The 18,480-nt window shown below is 47.8% G+C and overlaps 1 protein-coding gene across 3 annotated transcripts in view; it reads left to right on the top strand.

The window, feature by feature from the left end:
* Nucleotides 1–18,480, top strand: part of KIAA1549L (KIAA1549 like) — a 304,514-nt gene that overhangs the window by 167,228 nt on the left and 118,806 nt on the right. For all 3 annotated transcript variants that reach the window (XM_055141336.1, XM_055141337.1, XM_055141338.1), the window contains exons 2-7: nucleotides 4,313–4,639; nucleotides 5,441–6,784; nucleotides 7,228–7,839; nucleotides 10,741–10,856; nucleotides 15,261–15,480; nucleotides 16,465–16,598. In XM_055141336.1, the coding sequence (XP_054997311.1) occupies nucleotides 4,313–4,639; nucleotides 5,441–6,784; nucleotides 7,228–7,839; nucleotides 10,741–10,856; nucleotides 15,261–15,480; nucleotides 16,465–16,598 (2,753 nt within the window). The remainder of the gene's footprint in view (nucleotides 1–4,312; nucleotides 4,640–5,440; nucleotides 6,785–7,227; nucleotides 7,840–10,740; nucleotides 10,857–15,260; nucleotides 15,481–16,464; nucleotides 16,599–18,480) is intronic.

The following is an 18,480-nucleotide window of genomic DNA, read 5'->3' on the forward strand; positions in this document are numbered from 1 at the left end:
TTACTTCTGGCGGTGCTCAGGGACCATCTGGGATGCTGGGAATCGAACCCAGATCGACCACGTGCAAGGCAAACGCCTTAGCCGCTGTACTATCACTCCAGCCTCTTATTTGGTGGTTTTAAGGAAGGAGGAAAAGGGAAAGAGAGAGAGGAATGCATTCAGGAGAGAGCGGGGGCTTCTCCAATGGCAGGAAGAGACCCAGTACACATTTCAAGAGAGGAGATCTGGCACCACATGTGCTTGGCCACATGAACACAAGCAGCACACAGGCTGGAGAGCATATGCATGCACTTCCTTTGTTCAAGCTGACTTTTGTGGGGTTTCTCCCCAACTGCCCCACCTGGTAGTTTCTCCCTATGTAAGAGTTTGTTGCTGGGGTGGTTGCCAAGGGGGTAGCGTTGAAAGTGGTTGATGGTCTTCTTTGAAATTTCTATCCTTGGCCTTTGTTTCTGCTGCGGGGGCTTCTCGGAGTGTGGGGCAGCCTTCTCTGGGTCTGTTGGCACCAGGTTAGGGTCTTACCACGCCTTAGTTCCTGTGTCCACGACAGTCTTAAGGCTGGTTGGTTATTTCTTTCCAGGAATTCCATTGCCATGGGGACCCTTTCCTATCTGCCTGCCTGCATCATATATGACATTATGTCCGCTACCGAATGTCGTTCCCACCCATCTCAACACAGTGGCAAGCTTTTACAAGACTAACCCTCCCTGCTGCCCTGGTCTCCTCTGGCAATAACTGTTCCCATAGTCTAGGAGTTCATTTTTTGTTTTATTTATTTATTTGTTTGTTTATGTGTTTGTTTATTTATTTATGTTTCTCTGTTTTTCCGCATTTGAATGAAATCATTTTTTTTTTGGTCCTTATCAGTCTGATTTATTTTCCCAAGCATAATAAATACACTCTAGGCCCATGTTTTTATAAATGGCAGGGTTTTGTTTTTCATTCTTGAAAATAGTATTTCCTTGTGTGTTTATGCCACATCTTCAATTCAGTCATCTCTCTGTTGGCATTTAGGTTGTTGGCTGTTGTTGATAATGCTGGGATAAACATGGACAGGCAGATGGCTTAGCGACTGGACCCAGGGGCGCAGTGCTGGGGTGGAGCTGAGTGCTGTTTCCACAGCGGCTGCTCGCTTGCCATTGCCACTCCCAATGCCCAAGAGTTGCCTTTGCTTCACGTCCCCTCTACCACTTGCTTGTCTGCTTTCTGATCAAAACCCTCTGTCACGGGCATGAGATTATTTTGTCTTCCAAGATGTAGTAAAGGGAACAAAAATAGTATTTCAGAAAACAATGACTGTTTAACGTCTGTGACTGCCAAGTATAATGCATATCCCAGAAGCTTAAATATTTTCAGGTTCAGGTTTCACGCCTTAGGCTTTGGGGTGGCAGAGTGAACTCAGGGCGGGGAGAAGACTAGGCTCTAGTTGGAGAGAAGCAGAATGAAAACTCTGCCCCAGGGACCATCCGGCCTTCGCACCCCTAAGGATGGCTGGGGAGTCATCACCCATCTTGCAGACATGAGGCCTCGAGTTTAATCCCATGTGACACCACCCCACAGGCCAAGTATAATCTAGGCAGTCCTGTCCCTTGTGATCCTTGGTGACCCCACAGAGTGATCTCCAGGGTGCTCTGCCAAGTGATCTGCCAAGTGTGTGAAGCCACGTGTCACAGCACCAAAGTGTTTGACAGCTGGGTTCTCACATCTGAGGAAAGGGAGGGGGAGGGAAAGAGAAGAAAACTCACCTGCAGGGAAAGATCCTTGCCTCCGGACCTGCTTCTGAGGCCAGCGAATCACATGGCTTCTGGCAAAAGGCATCCTCTCTTTGGACCACTCCGTGGTCATCTGTTACACAAACTAAAACCACAGGTGAGCACCTGTCAGGACAGCTCATGAGTTTAGTGCCTTTCACGCTTTGTTTTGTTTTCTTTTGTGATTTTCTACTTGGAGATCTCTTCCTTCCACCACACCATTCCCCCTGCCCCTCTCAGCACCCAGCAGGATAGTTGATGTGCTTCCTGTCCCCACTTTGTACATCAGTTACCCAAAGAGGTGGAAGGTGCTAGAGGGAGTATGCAAACCCAAATTTTCATATTTGAACTCTTAGCCTGTTTATTTCTATCCAATGATTCTCCCAGTTTGAGCTAATAATGGGGAACATTCTCAAGTCACCGTCTTTTCTTTTTAAAATAAAATATTATTTATGGACATTTATCACTTGTGGCTGTCAGCCCCATAAGTCCAAAAGAAGGGCAGAGGATAAGTAAGCAGGAGTTCTTTGCTTTGTCTACAACCTCTGGCTTTCTACTCGCTTATTTTCTTGCCCCCTCGGCCGCAGCGATTATTTCGTGCTATCGCCTTTCTCCCTGAGGGCTCACACACAGTGTTCACAGTTCTGGCTTCTTTGCAGGTGCTTATAGTGACACCAAACCTCACAAGTGGTATTTCATAGTCCTAGGACAGCTGTGAGTAGATTTCACTTCAGAAATAGCTTAATTGGGGCTGGAGCGATAGGACAGAGGGCAGGACATTTGCCTTACCTGCTGCTGACCTGAGTTTGATCCCCAGCACTCCACACGGTCCTCTGAGCACCACCAGGAGTAATCCCTGAGTGCAAAGCCAGGAGCAGTCCCTAAGTATCACCAGGTATGCCCCCAAAACCTAAAACCTTACAAAAAATGTGAAGAAATCCCCTTTATTAGATGGAGAGATAGTGCACAGGTTAATACATATGCCTTGTACACTGCTGATTGGGACAAAAGGGGAACAGGCAAGGTGAGATTAAGAATATGGCTCTGGGGGCTGGAGCGATAGCACAGCGGGTAGGGCGTTTGCCTTGCACGCGGCCGACCCGGGTTCGATCCCTGGCATCCCATATGGTCCCCCAGCACCGCCAGGAGTAATTCCTGAGTGCAAAGCCAGGAGTAACCCCTGAGCATCGCTGGGTGTGACCCAAAAAGAAAAAAAAAAAGAATATGGCTCTGGAGAGAGGGATTCATCAGGAATGGAATATCAGGAAGGTGACATAGGCAGTGCCTGATAACATGATGACTTGGGCCCTGCTGGGTCTGGAAGAAAATCATCTCAGCACCCTCTCTCCTGCCTCCGTAGTTGACATTCTTGGAAGACTATGAAATGTCCTACCGTGCCATGCCTAAAAGATTGTCAAGGAGAAGGACTTTAGCCTTTCTCTGGAATCCTTTAGGGGACCCCTCCCATAAGCTGGGAGCTTCCTTGCATTCCTTTCCTGTCCTTTCCCTCCCCTTAAATAAAGTCTTTTCTGGATCCGGCCATTTGATTTCCAGTTCCTCGCCTTACACCTTGACTGCGTGAGGACAAGAAGCTGAGCGCCTGCACCAACTACTCTAAAACTGCCCACTTGGCTTGGCATCCATGCCGCAGGTCACGCTGGGGCCCGCAGGCACCCTGGGGCTGGTGTGGGTAATCCTGAGCACGGAAGGGCCTGAGCAGCTCTGCATCTTTGAGTTCTTACATTTGGCCAAGAATCACCAGGAAGCCCCCCCACCCCGGGGCCACCTGCACCCTGCGGGGGAAGCCCCTCACCTGTCTCCCTCTGCTGTGTGACATGGCATGAATTTCTGGCATGAATTCCGACTTCTAGTCGGATAAAGATGTCTTATAGGATCACAAAGGTGCCGGCTGCCAGATATCGGCCACTTTGATCAGCCGCGTGACTGCCTGAGGTCCTTGAAATAATGTCTTCAGATGCACAGTGCTTTTGTTTGGATTCTGTTTTATTGTGGTGTCATTGCTCAATTGCTCTTTGACTCCCCCCCTCACCCTTGACACCCCTCCGCTTTGTGAGTTTCCTAGTCTACTCTCTATAGGCAATGGAGAGAAAAGAAGTGGGGGGGAAGAAGAGTTGAAAGAAGCAAATATGGGGCTAGAGTGATAGTCCAGTGGGCAGGACAATTTGGGTTCTATCCTGGGCATCCCATATGGTCTCTGAGCACCACTAGGATTGATGCCTGTGCTCGGAGCCAGGAGTAGGCCCTGAGCACCGCCAGGTGGGGGTGGCTCAACCCCCAAAAACAAACAACAAAGGAAAGAAGCAAAGACCTCCCTTGCTTCCTTGCTTCCTTGCTGAGGTCTTGGCTTTACACCTCGCATCCACCGAAGCTGGCCCACCCTACCCTGCGGCACACCTGCCCGAGCTGAGCCGAGCTCTCACCGGTGCCTTGCAGGTTCTTAGTGAGGGTCTGTGTGGCGCCCCACTCCTCCCCACTGCAGAACCCGCCCCCAGCACCCGCCTCCCGCATCCCTGACGCTTGACCGCGCTTCTTTTGCTTCCTAGGGACTAGCCACCTGCAGACCGCGGGCACCCCCACGCCAGAGCCCTTTGCTCCGGGGAAACTGCTGCCGATGTCACCAACATGGCCTTTCTCCGAAGTCCCGTCTCCGGGACCCCGACTGAGGACGGTGCTGGACCCCGCGGACAACAGGAGCGCCCCGCAGCAGGCCCCGCGCCGGGCCCGGGCTCAGGGCGCCGCTGCCGCCGCCGCCGCCGCCGCCTCCTCGCTCCAGAGAAGTGGACAGAGCAGCGCCGCCCCCGGGCCGCCGCTGGATCCCGCGACCGTGCTCCCACCCAGACCTCTCGGGGGAACGGCCGCCGCCCCGTCAGGTTGGCCTCCCACCAGCATGCTCTCCCCGGGGCCCGCCCCGAGAGCTGCCCTCCCTTCCCTGCCGTCCAGGGCAGCGACTCCTTCTATGCCCAGCCACCCGCTGGTCAACCCAGACTCCCTCTCTCCTCTGCCCACCCGCCCTTCCCCTGCAGCGCCCTGCCCCAGCAGCCCCTCCAAACCAGAGTCTCTGTCCTCCCCAGCCACCCCATCTCTCCCCTCCTCACGCCAGACGATGGCACAAGCCCTAAATCCATTTGCTGACCAGAGGATCCCGCATCCACGCCCGGGAACCCCGCCTTCGAGAGGCACCCTTGGTCTAGGCCACCCGCGTTCCTCAGAGGAACTGCCTTGGGCGCTGCCCCCTGCTCCATCCGTAGGCCCCCTCACCCCCCAGTTTGGGCCAGCACCCGCCTATCTGTCCCCCCACCCCCAAGCTCCTGGAAATGGTCTTCCGATTTGGGGGGGAGCTCCCTCATGGCCCATGTCAGGAGGGGCATCCAGTCCTGCCTCCCGCGGGCCCGCCCAAGCCGAGGTGGCCACCAGCGGGCCCGCTGGGGTGTCTCCGGCCACCCTGAAGCACAGTGCAGCCGGGAGCCACCAGGCCCGGCCGTCTCTTTCCCAGACAGCAGCAGAGTCTGTGGTGGTAGACATGCCCAGTAGGAAGCGCCCCACAGCCACCGCGAAGGACTCTGCTCGCTCGCTTCCTTTGTCAGCCGTTCCAGAAAATTCCAAAGGGCCTCCTGCCCTCTCGGCAGCACGCACACTGTCCTCTTTGGTGACTTCTCTGCCTCTCACCACAGCTGGCCACGGGCAAACCCCCGTGTCTGGGGCCGGTCCGGGGCCACCGCGGAACTCGGCAGGAGCAGCTGGACCTTCCGCTCGGACTCTCCTGCAGCAGCCGCAGAATCTGGTCTCCCCCCTGCCTGCTCCCACAATGCCAACTCCGCAGGAAGAGGATGGCAGCACAACCCCTCCGACTGCAGCCACTGACGTCCCCCTCTCCAGCCAATTTCCCAAGCCTGTCTACACAACTCGGACACTTCCCCCTCCGGAGGAGGAGAGTGAGACCGTCACTCGAGGAGGAAACCAAAGAGCCAGCCTGACCACCCACGCTCTCCAGACCCTTCCGAGGAGAACGACGACGAACCTTCCCACAGCGAAGGGACTCGTCTCTGATGTTAGCACAGACCCCGTTTCATCTGCTGCCGTCTTAGCCCTCAGAGGGAGCCTCCTTCCTTCAGAATTACCTTCACCTTCCCTTTCCTCCAGACACGCCACCCAGACTCTGTCCCCCTCTCCTGCTCCTTCCAACACCCGGCTGGAGACTCCCGCAGCTGCGAGAGACCGTTCTGCGCTGCCAGGTTCAGCTTCCAAGCAGGTGACGGCAGCTCCCTCCTCCGCCGAGGGCTATGATTTCTCAACAATGGGAGTCAGGAAAAAGCCAGCAATCACAGATGTTTTCTGGAGTTCTTTTTCAGCAGGACCTGGATCCCTTTCCCCAGAACCAATGAAATCTGGCTCTCCTCGGCAAACAAATGATGATTTCAATGGGCCCACAATTAACTCCCCAAGTTCAGAGACTCATTCAGCTTCAGTTACTCCTCCCCCTGGTTTCACTTCAGCTGCCAATACAATAAACTTTGAGGATTTCAATGACGCTGTTGGGCATTTTGCAACAGCAGAAGGCTTTAGCATGCACGACTCAATCCCTGGTACAAGCACCAACCAGCCTGCTCAACAGTCAGATGTTCCTTTGGTTGGGAACCAGGCAGACCTTCTGTCCACAAGCAATAACAATGCTTCCAGAAACTTCCACGCTTCTGAGTTTGAAGAGTCCCCATCCACAAGTTCCGTGTCTCATTCCCCTGCATCCACACATCCTCTCTCGCTAACTTCTCCAGGTAGACCTTCCACAGCTAGCTGGCAGGACATGCTTTCAGATGGCATGGATACAACTTCCCAATTTGTCAGAAACACTTTTCCATCTCCTGTGATAAATGACGCCACCGTGTTCCAAGGCATCACGAAATATCACTCTACTACCGAATCTCCTCTCTCAAACAATGCCTTATTCCACACCCCGTCCAAAGTGCTGCTGGCTTCTCAGCGCCCCAAGAAAGGGACAGGTGCCGCCATTAATGCAGGTAGTTTGTTTCCTGGGTTCCCCACTCCCTGCCAAATAGTGTGAGGGCTTCTGTGACCCAAGTGTCTGAAAGAAAGCTCCAGCCAGAACCCCAGCTTTGCTCAGAAGGAGCAGACACACCTTTGCAGGATGATGAATGAGTAATTAGTAACCCCAAGTAGTCACGTCCTCAATCCGCTGAGAACTTGACTTTTCTCTCTCTTTTTTTTTTTTATTTTAGAAAAGCATACAGAATCTAAGTGCTCATTACCAACCACCGCTTTGCTGTATGTGGCGTCCTCATTCGGTTTAATTGGGCTTTATGATTCGAGAGCCCTAAATTCCACCTAAATTCCAGAGCACAGAGACATTGTATCCCAGCAAACCCACCAGTTACAATTCATCCCCACAAGTGATGCGTGCATTCCCAGGCAATGACACACTTTGCTTTTCTCCTCTTTGCAGCGGACTCGTCGGTGCCATCCAAGGCGGAGCCGACAGCAGCCAGCACTCCATTGTTCCTGAGGAAAGCAAGTCCACCAGCTCTGTCTGCAGCCCTTGTTGCCAAGGGCACCGGTAGCAGCCCTTCGGCCATGGCCTCAGGATCGGTCAAGAGCAGTTTGACCGCTTCGCTGGTTAAAAATGTCACAAGCAGCGCAGCCTCCAGCCCCAAGGTGACCCCTGGGACTGCCCATCAGGCCTTCTCATTCACACCGACCTACATGTTTGCCAGAACGTCACACACCATGAGTGCTCATACAGCCATGCCAGGGAACACGGGTGCTGCCTTGGGCCAGGTGTTCACAACACTCCCCCCCAGGAAACCACAAGCCATGCACACAGGCCTTCCAAACCCCACGCCCCCAGGCATCCCCCGGGGGGCCACCACTCGTCCGCTGACAATCACAGCAGCCTTGACCTCCATCACCGCCCCAGGAAGGGCCACTCGGTTGCCCCCTGTGCTGGCCGAAAACACAGATATGGCTCTTCCTGCTGTGTCCACTGCAGTGGTCACGGCGGGAAAAATCACCTCCACTCTGGAATGTCAGATGTCCAGTAAGCTCCTGGTGAAGACAGGTAAGGGTCCATTGATATGATCTGACTTGAGGGAGGTAACAGGACCCAGGGATTCCTTATGCCTCTCTGTGCTCCACTAGTGATGTCTGAAGACATTTTCCTGGATCTAAATGCGGAGAGTAGGAGGATCTTACTGGCCTCTAACAGGATAAAGATGTGGGTGCTGCTAAACATCCTTCAGTATCCGGAGTCCAACAGCAAGGAGTAATGCAGCCCTGAATGTTGGGAGTTCCAGGGTTGGGAACCTTGGACTGAATGATGGAGGAGTGTTCTGTGGTATGGAACTTAGTCCTGGGATCAGCCCTGGTATTAGAGACTCCTGGGAAGTCAGTTATAAATGGGTCTGAGAAAACAAATGGACCATGTTTTGCTTGTGAGTCAGTGATGTCTCATATGAATGGGTGATGATAAGTAAGTACAAAATCTTGGAAAGTATAATAGACATCACAAGGGTTTTTTCTCATGTCTGTTCTTTTTCTTGTTTCCTTTTATTTATTTTTTGGCCCGCACCAGGGCATTTTGGGGGACATTTTATGGTGCTGGGCCTCAGACCTGGGTCTCCCACATGCAAAAGCATGTGCTTAGTAGCCCTATGAACTGTTTCTCTAGTCCTTGTCACATATGTCTCATTCTCAGATTGGTGGGTGTCAGGGATTTCTTTTGATGTTAAAAAGGAGAGCTTGAAAAAGTTGGGTAGTGCAAAAACCACCCATCTTTTTCAAAGAGAGAGAGAGAGTTGGTCTTTTTTCTTTTCTTTTCGGGTCACACCCGGTGATGTTCAGAGTTACTCCTGGCTAATGCACTCAGGAATTATTCCTGGCGGTGCTCAGGGGGCCATCTGGGATGCTGGGAATCGAACTCGGGTTGGCCAGGTGCAAGGCAAACACCCTACCTGCTGTGCTATCACTCTAGCCCAAAGACCAACTCTCTTAATAATACAGCTGGTAAGGTGCTTACCTTGCTGGTTGCTGAGTGAGTTAGGTTCCCGGCATCCATGAGATCCCCCACTCAAGGCCAGTAGTGACCCTTAAGTGCAAAGCTGGTAGTAAGACCTAAGGGTATAAGAGTAATCCCTGAGCATCACTGGGTGTGGGGGGAAAAAAACCTGAATAAAAAAGATCTACTCTCTCGGCAATTTCCAGAGATAAAACTCTATTGTTAGCTGTGGTTGCAATGTGTGTGCCACTCCCAAGATTGACTGTATCCAAGCCCCTGTACTCAATAGCCTGCCCCTGTTTGGATCATTCCCACCCCTGCCTCTGGCAACCACCAATCTGTTCTTTGTGAGTTCCATTATTATTATTCCCCCCCACCACCATTTTTTTCCTCCCCTGTGAACTCCATACCTAGGTAGAATCAGATGGTATTTGCCCTTCTCTGCCTAAGGATTCTGTCTCGTTAGCCCCCACCTCCCCGTGGCAGCAAAGCAGGCCCGACGACACGGGGTGCTTTTAATAGTGTGGTAGTGTTTGCTATAAAAAGTATCAGGCACAGTATTTGAGAGAACATGCCAATGTTGAATGCTCGCATCCCGCCTTCCTCTCCCTCCACAAGAACCAAGTGAAATGATATCTCGAGGCATCTCCAATTCTAAAATGAGAAATTGTGAAACTAGGCCTAGCAAAAAAGTACAGTATCTCAATTTCCCAAGAAGTGACACCATCTGGTTAATCCCTCCTCCCCCCTCGCCCTCCGGATCGCTCTCTCTAAGCATCCTCTTCTGGGTAGCAGGCCACTCCAGCCTTTTCATGCAGAAGGCTAAAATATCCTCCTCTCCCCATTTTTCCCGAACCCCTGCCTTACTCCAGCCATTCCCAATCAATCACCAGTTCCCTTCAGTTTTTTTTGGGGGGGGGTGGGGGGTAGAGGTCACACCCAGTGATACTCGGGTTACTTTTGGCTCTGCACTCAGGAATTATTCCTGGCGGTGCTCAGGAGACCATCTGGGATGCTGGGGATTGAATCCAGGTTGTCTGCATGTAGGCAAACGCCAGCCTCGTACCAGTTTCCTTTAATTCTGCCTCTTGAACACCACCGCTCCCCGCCCCGTCCTGACCTCACTGCCATTTCCCTAGTTCACCTTGTCATCATTGCGCCACTAAATTTCTGCAGCATGAACTAACCTAATGCCCTGCATCCCTGCTCCCAAAACGTTCTCCGGTCTGTAGTCTTGGGGACCTTCTTAAATGCATGTTGTTGCTTAGAACCCCTCACTTTCCATTTTCCCCTCCGGGTCAAGCCTAAAATTACACAGAACCATTTCACTTCTTTGCCCTGTGCCTTTTCACTGCCCAGGCAGGTGCGGCCAATGTCTCCCCCTGCCGAGCCTGGCTTACTCCCATCATTCTCCAGCACTCAGTAGAAGTGGCAGTTCCTCCAGGAACTGTGCCCGCCTTCTTGCCCAGCTCACAGCTGACTGTTCTTCCCGGAACTTCCGGTAGCATCAGGCACAGGCAATCCCCTATTCTCGCCAGGCTTCCATCCCTGACCCGATCTCACCGGTGGGGTACCCTCCTGATTGAGGGGCGTGGTAGTTATGGTCCCTCTCCCAGACCCTGCCTTTCAGGAGGCTCTTAGGAAAGAGCTGTTGCAGGAATTTCCTGCAACAGGCAAATTGACAGGACCTGGATTTCAAAGCCAGAGTCAGCCTTGATCAGAACCCAAGTGTCACTATCAAGCTGGCATTGTCTCTACGAGGGCCACGCAGAGAGCCGGGGTCTTCTTCCCTTAGGACTTGAGCCGCACCCACGGGGCTTTCTCATAACAGACCCCGGCCTAGCCCTCTCGCTGCTTAGACCGTTGCTGGCCTAGAGGGGGTGGTGGCTGATGGGGAGAGGAGGGCTCACTGCTGAGGAAGTCTGCACCTTGCCCTGATGCCATGCTCTGTTTTGCCCCCCCCAGTTCTCTTTGTGACCCAAAGGAGAATGCAGGTCAGTGAATCCTTGAGGCTCAATGTAGCCAAAGGGCTCACACAGGCACTGCGGAAGGCTTTTCACCAGAACGACGTCTCAGCGCACGTAAGCACCTTGCTTTTGAAACTACATTAATCCATCCCCATTTTCCTCTTGGGTCTGAGGTATATTTGGTTTATCCACTTTTTCCTCTTGGGTCTGACATATATTTATTGGGTCTGACATATAGTTCGTTTTTCTCCACCCTCGGTACCATCGCTACATTTGCCAGAAGTGGAATCTCTCTTTCTTGATTTTGGCAAATAGGTAATGCGTGGTAGCTAGAGAAAGGGAGAATTTTGAGATGGAAAATTAAAGTTACTTGCCATATGTCTAGGTTATTTTTCCAGCCTGGATGTACCATTTTCAGTGGCCCCATTATTTTGTTGTTTTGAGGAAAAAAATTAATGTCGTTAGTGTGATTCTCCAGAAGCTATCATTGCCGTGTCCTTCGTCTTCTGACTGTTGTAAATAGCGGGTGATATATTTCTGGACATTTAGAAGTTACTCTACATGTAAATCAAGTCCAACTTTGCTCAAATTGCCTGCAGCAGACGGGGAAGTACACATTCCCCCCGCCCCCACCCCCCACCCCAAACAGTTTCATGCCAAGAACTGTTTAACAACTGCTAGTTGATTTTGATGGAAGCTTTGCTTTACACTCTTTTGGTTTGATTCCAAGTTTCAGATCAGCAAATGTGATTGGCAGCCAGTCAGTGGACAATCCTTTGCACCACTTAAAAGCAGTGATCTGGCTTTCTCCTCGCTGCAGCTTTGTTCTACAGCTGTGTTCAAGTTAGTGGTTCCCCCTCCCCTTCAACACGCCACAAACCAAGATAAGAGTCTTGGTACACACTTTATTAGTCATTGTCCATATCTTTAATGTCATTCTGGGGGGTTGGAAATGAAGGGAAATGCTTTCCACAATGGCCCCCTGTGTTTTCTGCACATGAAGCTTTATTTAAAGTTCACAATATGAGGGCTAGGGAGATGGCGTGGAGGCATGGACTCAGGCTCTGCACGGGGTGCCCTTGGTTTGATTGCCAGCACCTCATGTTCCCCTGCAGCCCCTCCAGAAGCAACCACTAAGCACAGAGCCAGGTGTAGCCCCTGAGAACTTTGGGTTGCGACTCCAAACCAAAAGAAACTAACCAGCCAGACAAAAGGCACACAACCAAACACTCCCCCAAAACAAAAATGGCCACATAAAAAAGGCCCCAAGCCCAAAGTTGAAACGAAAGTTTGGTGAAAGTTGTGTCAAGCAACCAGATGGAAATGTTTACAGTCATTTTCAAGTTCCCTTGACAAATTTTGCCCTTTTTGCCACATCATCATCAACCATTATAGCAATTCCTATGTATTTAAAAAGTGTCTGTATAAAGGATGTTTGGTATTACTATCCTACTTTGAAATTCCGGTTATTTGCTACAAATAGAAGATGATCATAAAAATGAGAATAACGAAAACAACTTATTAAACTCAATTATTAAACTAAGTCCAGTTAGACATTGTTGACTACTGATGACACTATAGCTAAGGCTGTGGTCCCACTATTTGTCCAAAGATATGATTGCATGAATTAAAGAAGTGTTAAAAGTGAATCATTTCTAAGTGGAGGACTGCTCCTTGAGGTAATTTAGATTGGAAAGGCTGGAGCGATAGTACAGCAGGGTAGGGCGGTTGCCTTGCACGCAGCTGACCCTGGTTTGATTCCCTGCATCCCATATGTTCCCTGAGCACTGCCAGGAGTAATTCCTGAGTGCAGAGCCAGGAGTAACCCTTGTGCATCACCAGGTGTGACCCAAAAAGAAAAAAAAATTGGAAAGGCAGCCATGTCTTACAGAGTGATTAGATGTTGTTTAGGGCTACATCTAGATTTGGTCAAGAAATACCTCTTGTCTCCCATCAACTCATCTTGAAAAGCACCTTTAGGACTGCCATGGGAGCTCACATTGTGGAGAAATCAGAGTCAGCCCTGCTACCCCAAGTCTATCTTGTTAATGTGGATGAGAATATGCGGCAAACTGAGTGTTAAAAACAACCCAGGCTGTGATGATAAAACAATAAGAAAGCCACACAAAATAAGAGTAAAATGGACTGGAGATGTGACTCAGTGATTGAGCACATGCCTTGTTGCAGCTGAGTTTGAACCCCAGCATATCTTAGTCCCCCAAACTAGGGGGAAAGATTCCCTCCCTAATACATTAGCAACAAAAACAGAATAAAAGCTGAGACCTCAGCCTCTTCCAGTGGGTCAGAAAGCTCTGAGATGATCAGCCTTACAAAAGGATGTTAGGACCTGATAAAGAAATTCCATGGTTCATTCTTGTTGTAACCGACCTCGGACTAACTTAGAAGCCCAACAAGAGTTAATGTTCAATAATTCTTTTTTTAAGTTTAATTTAATTTTTATAGTTATTCACTATGATTTATTACATTCAATATTCCAACACCAATCCCACCACCATTACACTTTTCTACCACCACTATTTCCAATTTTCCCAACCACCACACAAGCCTGCCCCGATAGCAGGCCACAAGTATTTATTTTATATTGTTTGAATATGAATAATTTTGTTATTAATTGTTATGAATAATTTGCTAAAAATGATCAAAGAAGATTTTCTTTAAAAAAGTGTGTGAAGATTGCTGTATCTCACCTGGAGCTACTTAAGCCCCTGTATAAGAGATTACTAACATGTCATTACATGTTAAGCCTTGTGTGTTAATATTTTCTTTTTTTTTAAACAATTTTTTAATTGAATCACCATGTGGAAAGTTACAAAGTTCTCAGGCTTATGTCTCAGTTATACAATATTCAAACACCCATCAAAAACCTCACCAGTGCCCATATTCCACAACCAAAAACCCCAGTTTACCTCCCGCCCCTGCCCCCCAACCCCCAACTGCATAACGATGAATTTCACTTCATTTTCTCTTTACCTTGATTACATTCCATATTTCAACACAAAACTCACTATTGTTGGAGTTTACCCCCAAGAAAGATTGCCCTACTACCAAGGAAGCATTTGATAATTAGCTTTCCATTGCTTAGAATGAAGAGATGTGTAGCCCCACTGCTCCAAGTACATAACTCTTTTTTTTTCTTTTTACTTTTCCTTTTTTTTCTCATCCCCCTTCCTGCGCCTCCTAGTATGGTGGACGCCATGCCGCGTTTCTCCCCGAAAATGGGAAACAACCGGGAAAGAGGGATATTTCCTCTTCTCGGCCGGCGTGGGGCTATTGCTTAGTTCACAGTCTAGAGAAATGGCTGCTACTTTGATTATTTTCAATATTTCAACAAAAAACTCACTGTTATTGTTTGGAGTTTCCCCCCAAAGTCAGACCTGCTAAAAAGGAACCGTTTCACATTGCTGACAATTAAGAGATGTTAAGTTGTGTGGCCGCTGCAGCGGCTGCACGGTTTTGGATTTCTGATAAAGTCCAGGGAAAATTCTGCCAGAAATTGCATAGCCCAGCTCACAGTCCCAGTGCATTGCTGTAAGAAGCTGCTCTGGATGCCAAGATGGGTTAGAAAGCCTCTGGAATCAAAGTCTTTAGGAGCAGAGGGTCCCGTGTGTTAATATTTTCTTAATCGACACTGGTTGCCCTCCACATCCCATCCAATGTGGTGTGTTACTCCTAGTATATCAGTGGTGTAGAGTTTGAGATGTCACTTCAGAAATTCCAAAATTTTTGAGTGGAGTGATATAGTTGGAGTTAAATTTTTAACTAGATGGTAACTTTGGGGTTCAGAAGCATTTCTGCAGCTTCTGAATCTCTTTCAAGATTTATTTATGAGTCTCTGGATCATGGTTGGTTAATGAACTTATATGGTGCCCAAGACAGTTTATGAGCATGACCTCCAGGCTCCTAGAATAACAGGGAGATGGTGGGAGGTCGCCCATCCCCGACTCCATGAGAGCCTGTAGATTTAGTCATAAAACCCACATACCTGAGTTTTCCAACAGGTTCATTCCTGGATGAGGCTCGTCCCAAATCTGTGGAGTCTAGCCGTGACCGTGGCTGTGACTGGAGTGTAAGGTTCAATAAATATTCAGAGAGGAGGTTTTACCAGTCTGAACACAGTTCTGAAGGTGTCCCCAATTATCTACATTTTAATATTCATAATTGATAGAAGTATGATAAAATGGATTCCCCAGCATTCCATTCCCTAGAAATCTCCTGTTCACATGTCAAGTTGATGCTCACTGAAGCCCTCAGGGAATCTTATATCCCCCGCCCCAATTTGGTTCTATTTCAGGTTTCATATAAATTATATTTTTTATTCTACTAGATTGAGGCTTGTCTGTCTATGTCTGCGTTATAAGGTTGTTGTCATATTGATTGAGTGGGAAGTTCCTGTTTCTCAGCCATGATAAAGAGCAGTTGTGGTCCTCTGAAACACTGAGAGGGTTTCAAAGTACAGCAGAAATAAATACTAAATTCGATGGTCCATTTGTTTTGTAGGTGGATATTCTGGAACATTCTCATAATGTCACGGTTGGTTATTATGCTACCAAAGGAAGACTGGTGTACTTACCTGCCGTGGTGATGGAAATGTTGAGTATTTATGGAATCAGCAATGTCACTGCAGATTTGAAGCAGCATACTCCTAATTTGCAGTCTGTGGCAGTCCTTGCTTCCCCATGGAATGCCCAGCCTGCTGGCTACTTCCAGTTAAAGACAGGCAAGTAACTCAGAAAGTGAGGATTTCCAGTGAAGAGGATCAAGTTGAAAAACTCCATTACCAATTGGTCTCTAATCTCCTAACATCTCTGTGTACCTTCCTGAAAGGGTTCTGCTAATCAAATGCCCAGCTTCCCTCCATAACTGCACTTTCCCTTGAATGTATTAGAAATACTCCATAAAAATCTTCCTTCCTAATTAATTTAGCATTCATGAGCACCAAGTATTGTACTATGAATTTTTTTCTCTGTGATCAGTGGATACTATATTAATTGCGTCTATGTAAAATATTTGCTTTGGATCCACATGTCCCAGATGCTGCTTAAAAAAAAAAAAAAAGAATTTCAAAGCTTAGGTCTTGGAACCTTTCTTTCATTCAAACTCCCAGGCACTTCTGTTCTTGTGGTCTGAAAACCACAAGAGTGGAGAAATTATTGAATTGAAAGACTCAATCAGCTTAGTAATGTAGGTCAATTGATTGTTTTTATTTCCCCTCCAAAGAAATAAGAAGACACAAGCTGTTTTAGGTTGCTTTTGGTCATCGTTGGAATGGATGTCTGAATATTTCATTCAAACAAAATCACAGTCCTTTGTGTTGGAAGAATATTCTGGTTCCAACATGCTTTTAATTCTTTTAAGTTTTAAACCAGCATTTGTCAACTTTTTTCACACCCGTGTACTAACATCTGTCTTTGCATACCAGGCCATAAACCAGCAACTATAACTAAGGTAATAAACCAGTATTTTTCAGCATTTCTTTACCTGAATATTGGCACCCATCCAACGGACTGGTGTTTAAAAACCACTGTTTTAAAGCATTTTAAGAGTCACTTTCAAAGCTATAACTAAACCCTGTCTGTCCTGATTTCCTTAATTTGTGTAAAATCATATACAATGATGCTGTTTTGTGTCATAACTTCTCATATTAAATCCAAGGGTCTGAGACACAGCTCTGGTGAGTATTGATTTATGATTCTCATTCTAGTGCTCCAGTTTGTAAGCCAATCTGATAACATACAGTCCTGCAAATTTGCTCAGACAATGGAACACAGGCTGCAGAAGGCCTTCCAGGATGCTGAAAGGAAAGTCCTGAACACCAAGAGCAACTTGACCATTCAGGTGAGGAGGGATTTTACGTTTATTTCCCCAGATGAAGAGTCTTCCAGCCTTCCCAGTACTTTTTATTATGTTAAAAAATGGAACTAGCTGTATTAGATATGTCAAATGTCTACAGTAAAGTAAATCAATTTGAATAAGCCAATTCATCAAGATTGATCTGTTCTGTGAGTTGCATTAAATTATTTTCTAGACTTCCACATGAACAGTCACCTTAGCTTAAATACACACACTTCTTTATATTAATTTTTTATTTTATTGAATCACTGTGAGACAGAGCACTACAAAGCTGTTCATGATTAGGTTTCTGTCATACAATGTTCCAACACTCATCCCTCCACTGGAGTCATTTCCCAGCAATAATGTCCCTGGTTTCCCTCTCCCCCACCCCAAACCACCTCCACTCTAGCCTGCCTCTATGGCAGGTACCTGTCTCTCTCTTTTTCTCTTTCTCTCTCTCATTATCTCATTTTAGGCATTGTGGTTTGCAGTACAGATTCTGAAAAGTTGTCATGAATATCCCGTTACCTACTTTGAACACTCAGTTCTTGTCCAGAGTGATCGTTTCCAACTAATGTTGTCATAATGGACCTTCCTCTATCTTAACTATCCTCCACTCACCATGTCCTTGTACACATACATTTTGTATGTAGGACTTACTGTGTGTCAATGAATGTGCTAAGCGTTATACTGGTGCTTTGCTACATAACCCTCAAGACATCCTTCTGCAGTGTTGTTATCTCCATTTCACAGAACAGAGAACTGAGATTAATGAACTTCCACACAGATGATAGTGAGTAGAATAAAAAATTGAGCCCAAGACCATAGTTTCATCCACAAAACTATACTAGTATTAGCGCTATGTTTCAGAAAAAAAGAGTGTGTATGTGTGTGTGTGTGTATGTATGTGTGTGTGTGTGGTGCCAGGGATTCAAATCTAGAGTCTCATTCATGCAAGGCATGCACTCTACTACTGAGCTCCATCTCTGGCTATAAATGGGATTCTTTTTTTTTTTTTTTATAATTTATTTATTTTTAATTAGAGAATCACCGTGAGGGTACAGTTACAGATTTATACACTTTTGTGCTTATACTTCCCTCATACAAAGTTCGGGAACCCATCCCTTCACCAGTGCCCATTCTCCACCACCCGTAAACCCGGCGTCCCTCCCACCCTCCCCACTCCCATCTCCCCCCCACCCCACCCTGCCACTGTGGCAGGGCATTCCCTTCTGTTCTCTCTCTCTAATTAGCTGTTGTGGTTTGCAATAAAGGTGTTGAGTGGCCGCTGTGCTCAGTCTCTAGCCCTCATTCAGCCCGCAACTCCCTTCCCCCACATGGCCTTCAACTACAATGTAGTTGGTGATCGCTTCTCTGAGTAAATGGGATTCTTTTTGTGTTTTTTTTCCTTTAGAGTAACACTGGATGGTGCTCAGGGCTTATTCCTGACTCTGTGTTCAGGGATCACTCCTGGAAATGCTCAGGGGGGCATATGAACTGCCAGGGATTGAAGTAGGCTTGGCTTTACTGTCTGGCACAATAAATGGTGTTTTTTCCAAGAAACTATTAGTCCTGGATACTATAATATACCATCCTGGTTTTATGGTAGACAAAGCCTTTCTCAGAACATTTTTTTCCAGTTAAATAAAAATATCACACTATAGTCTAATGCTTCTTCTTCTCCTTCTTCTTCTTCTCCTCCTCCTCCTCCTTCTCCTCCTTCTCCTCTTCTTCTTCTTCTTCTTCTTGTTCTTCTTCTCCTTCTCCTTCTCCTTCTCCTTCTCTTCCTCCTCCTTCTTCTTCCTCTTCTTCTTATTCTTCTTTATAATAAGGGCTCTGGTCCCTTCATTCATTCATTTATTTGTTTGTTTGTTTGTTTACTTAT

Source organism: Sorex araneus, chromosome 6 (assembly GCF_027595985.1).
Source record: "Sorex araneus isolate mSorAra2 chromosome 6, mSorAra2.pri, whole genome shotgun sequence".
Classification (NCBI taxonomy): Eukaryota; Metazoa; Chordata; class Mammalia; order Eulipotyphla; family Soricidae; genus Sorex; species Sorex araneus.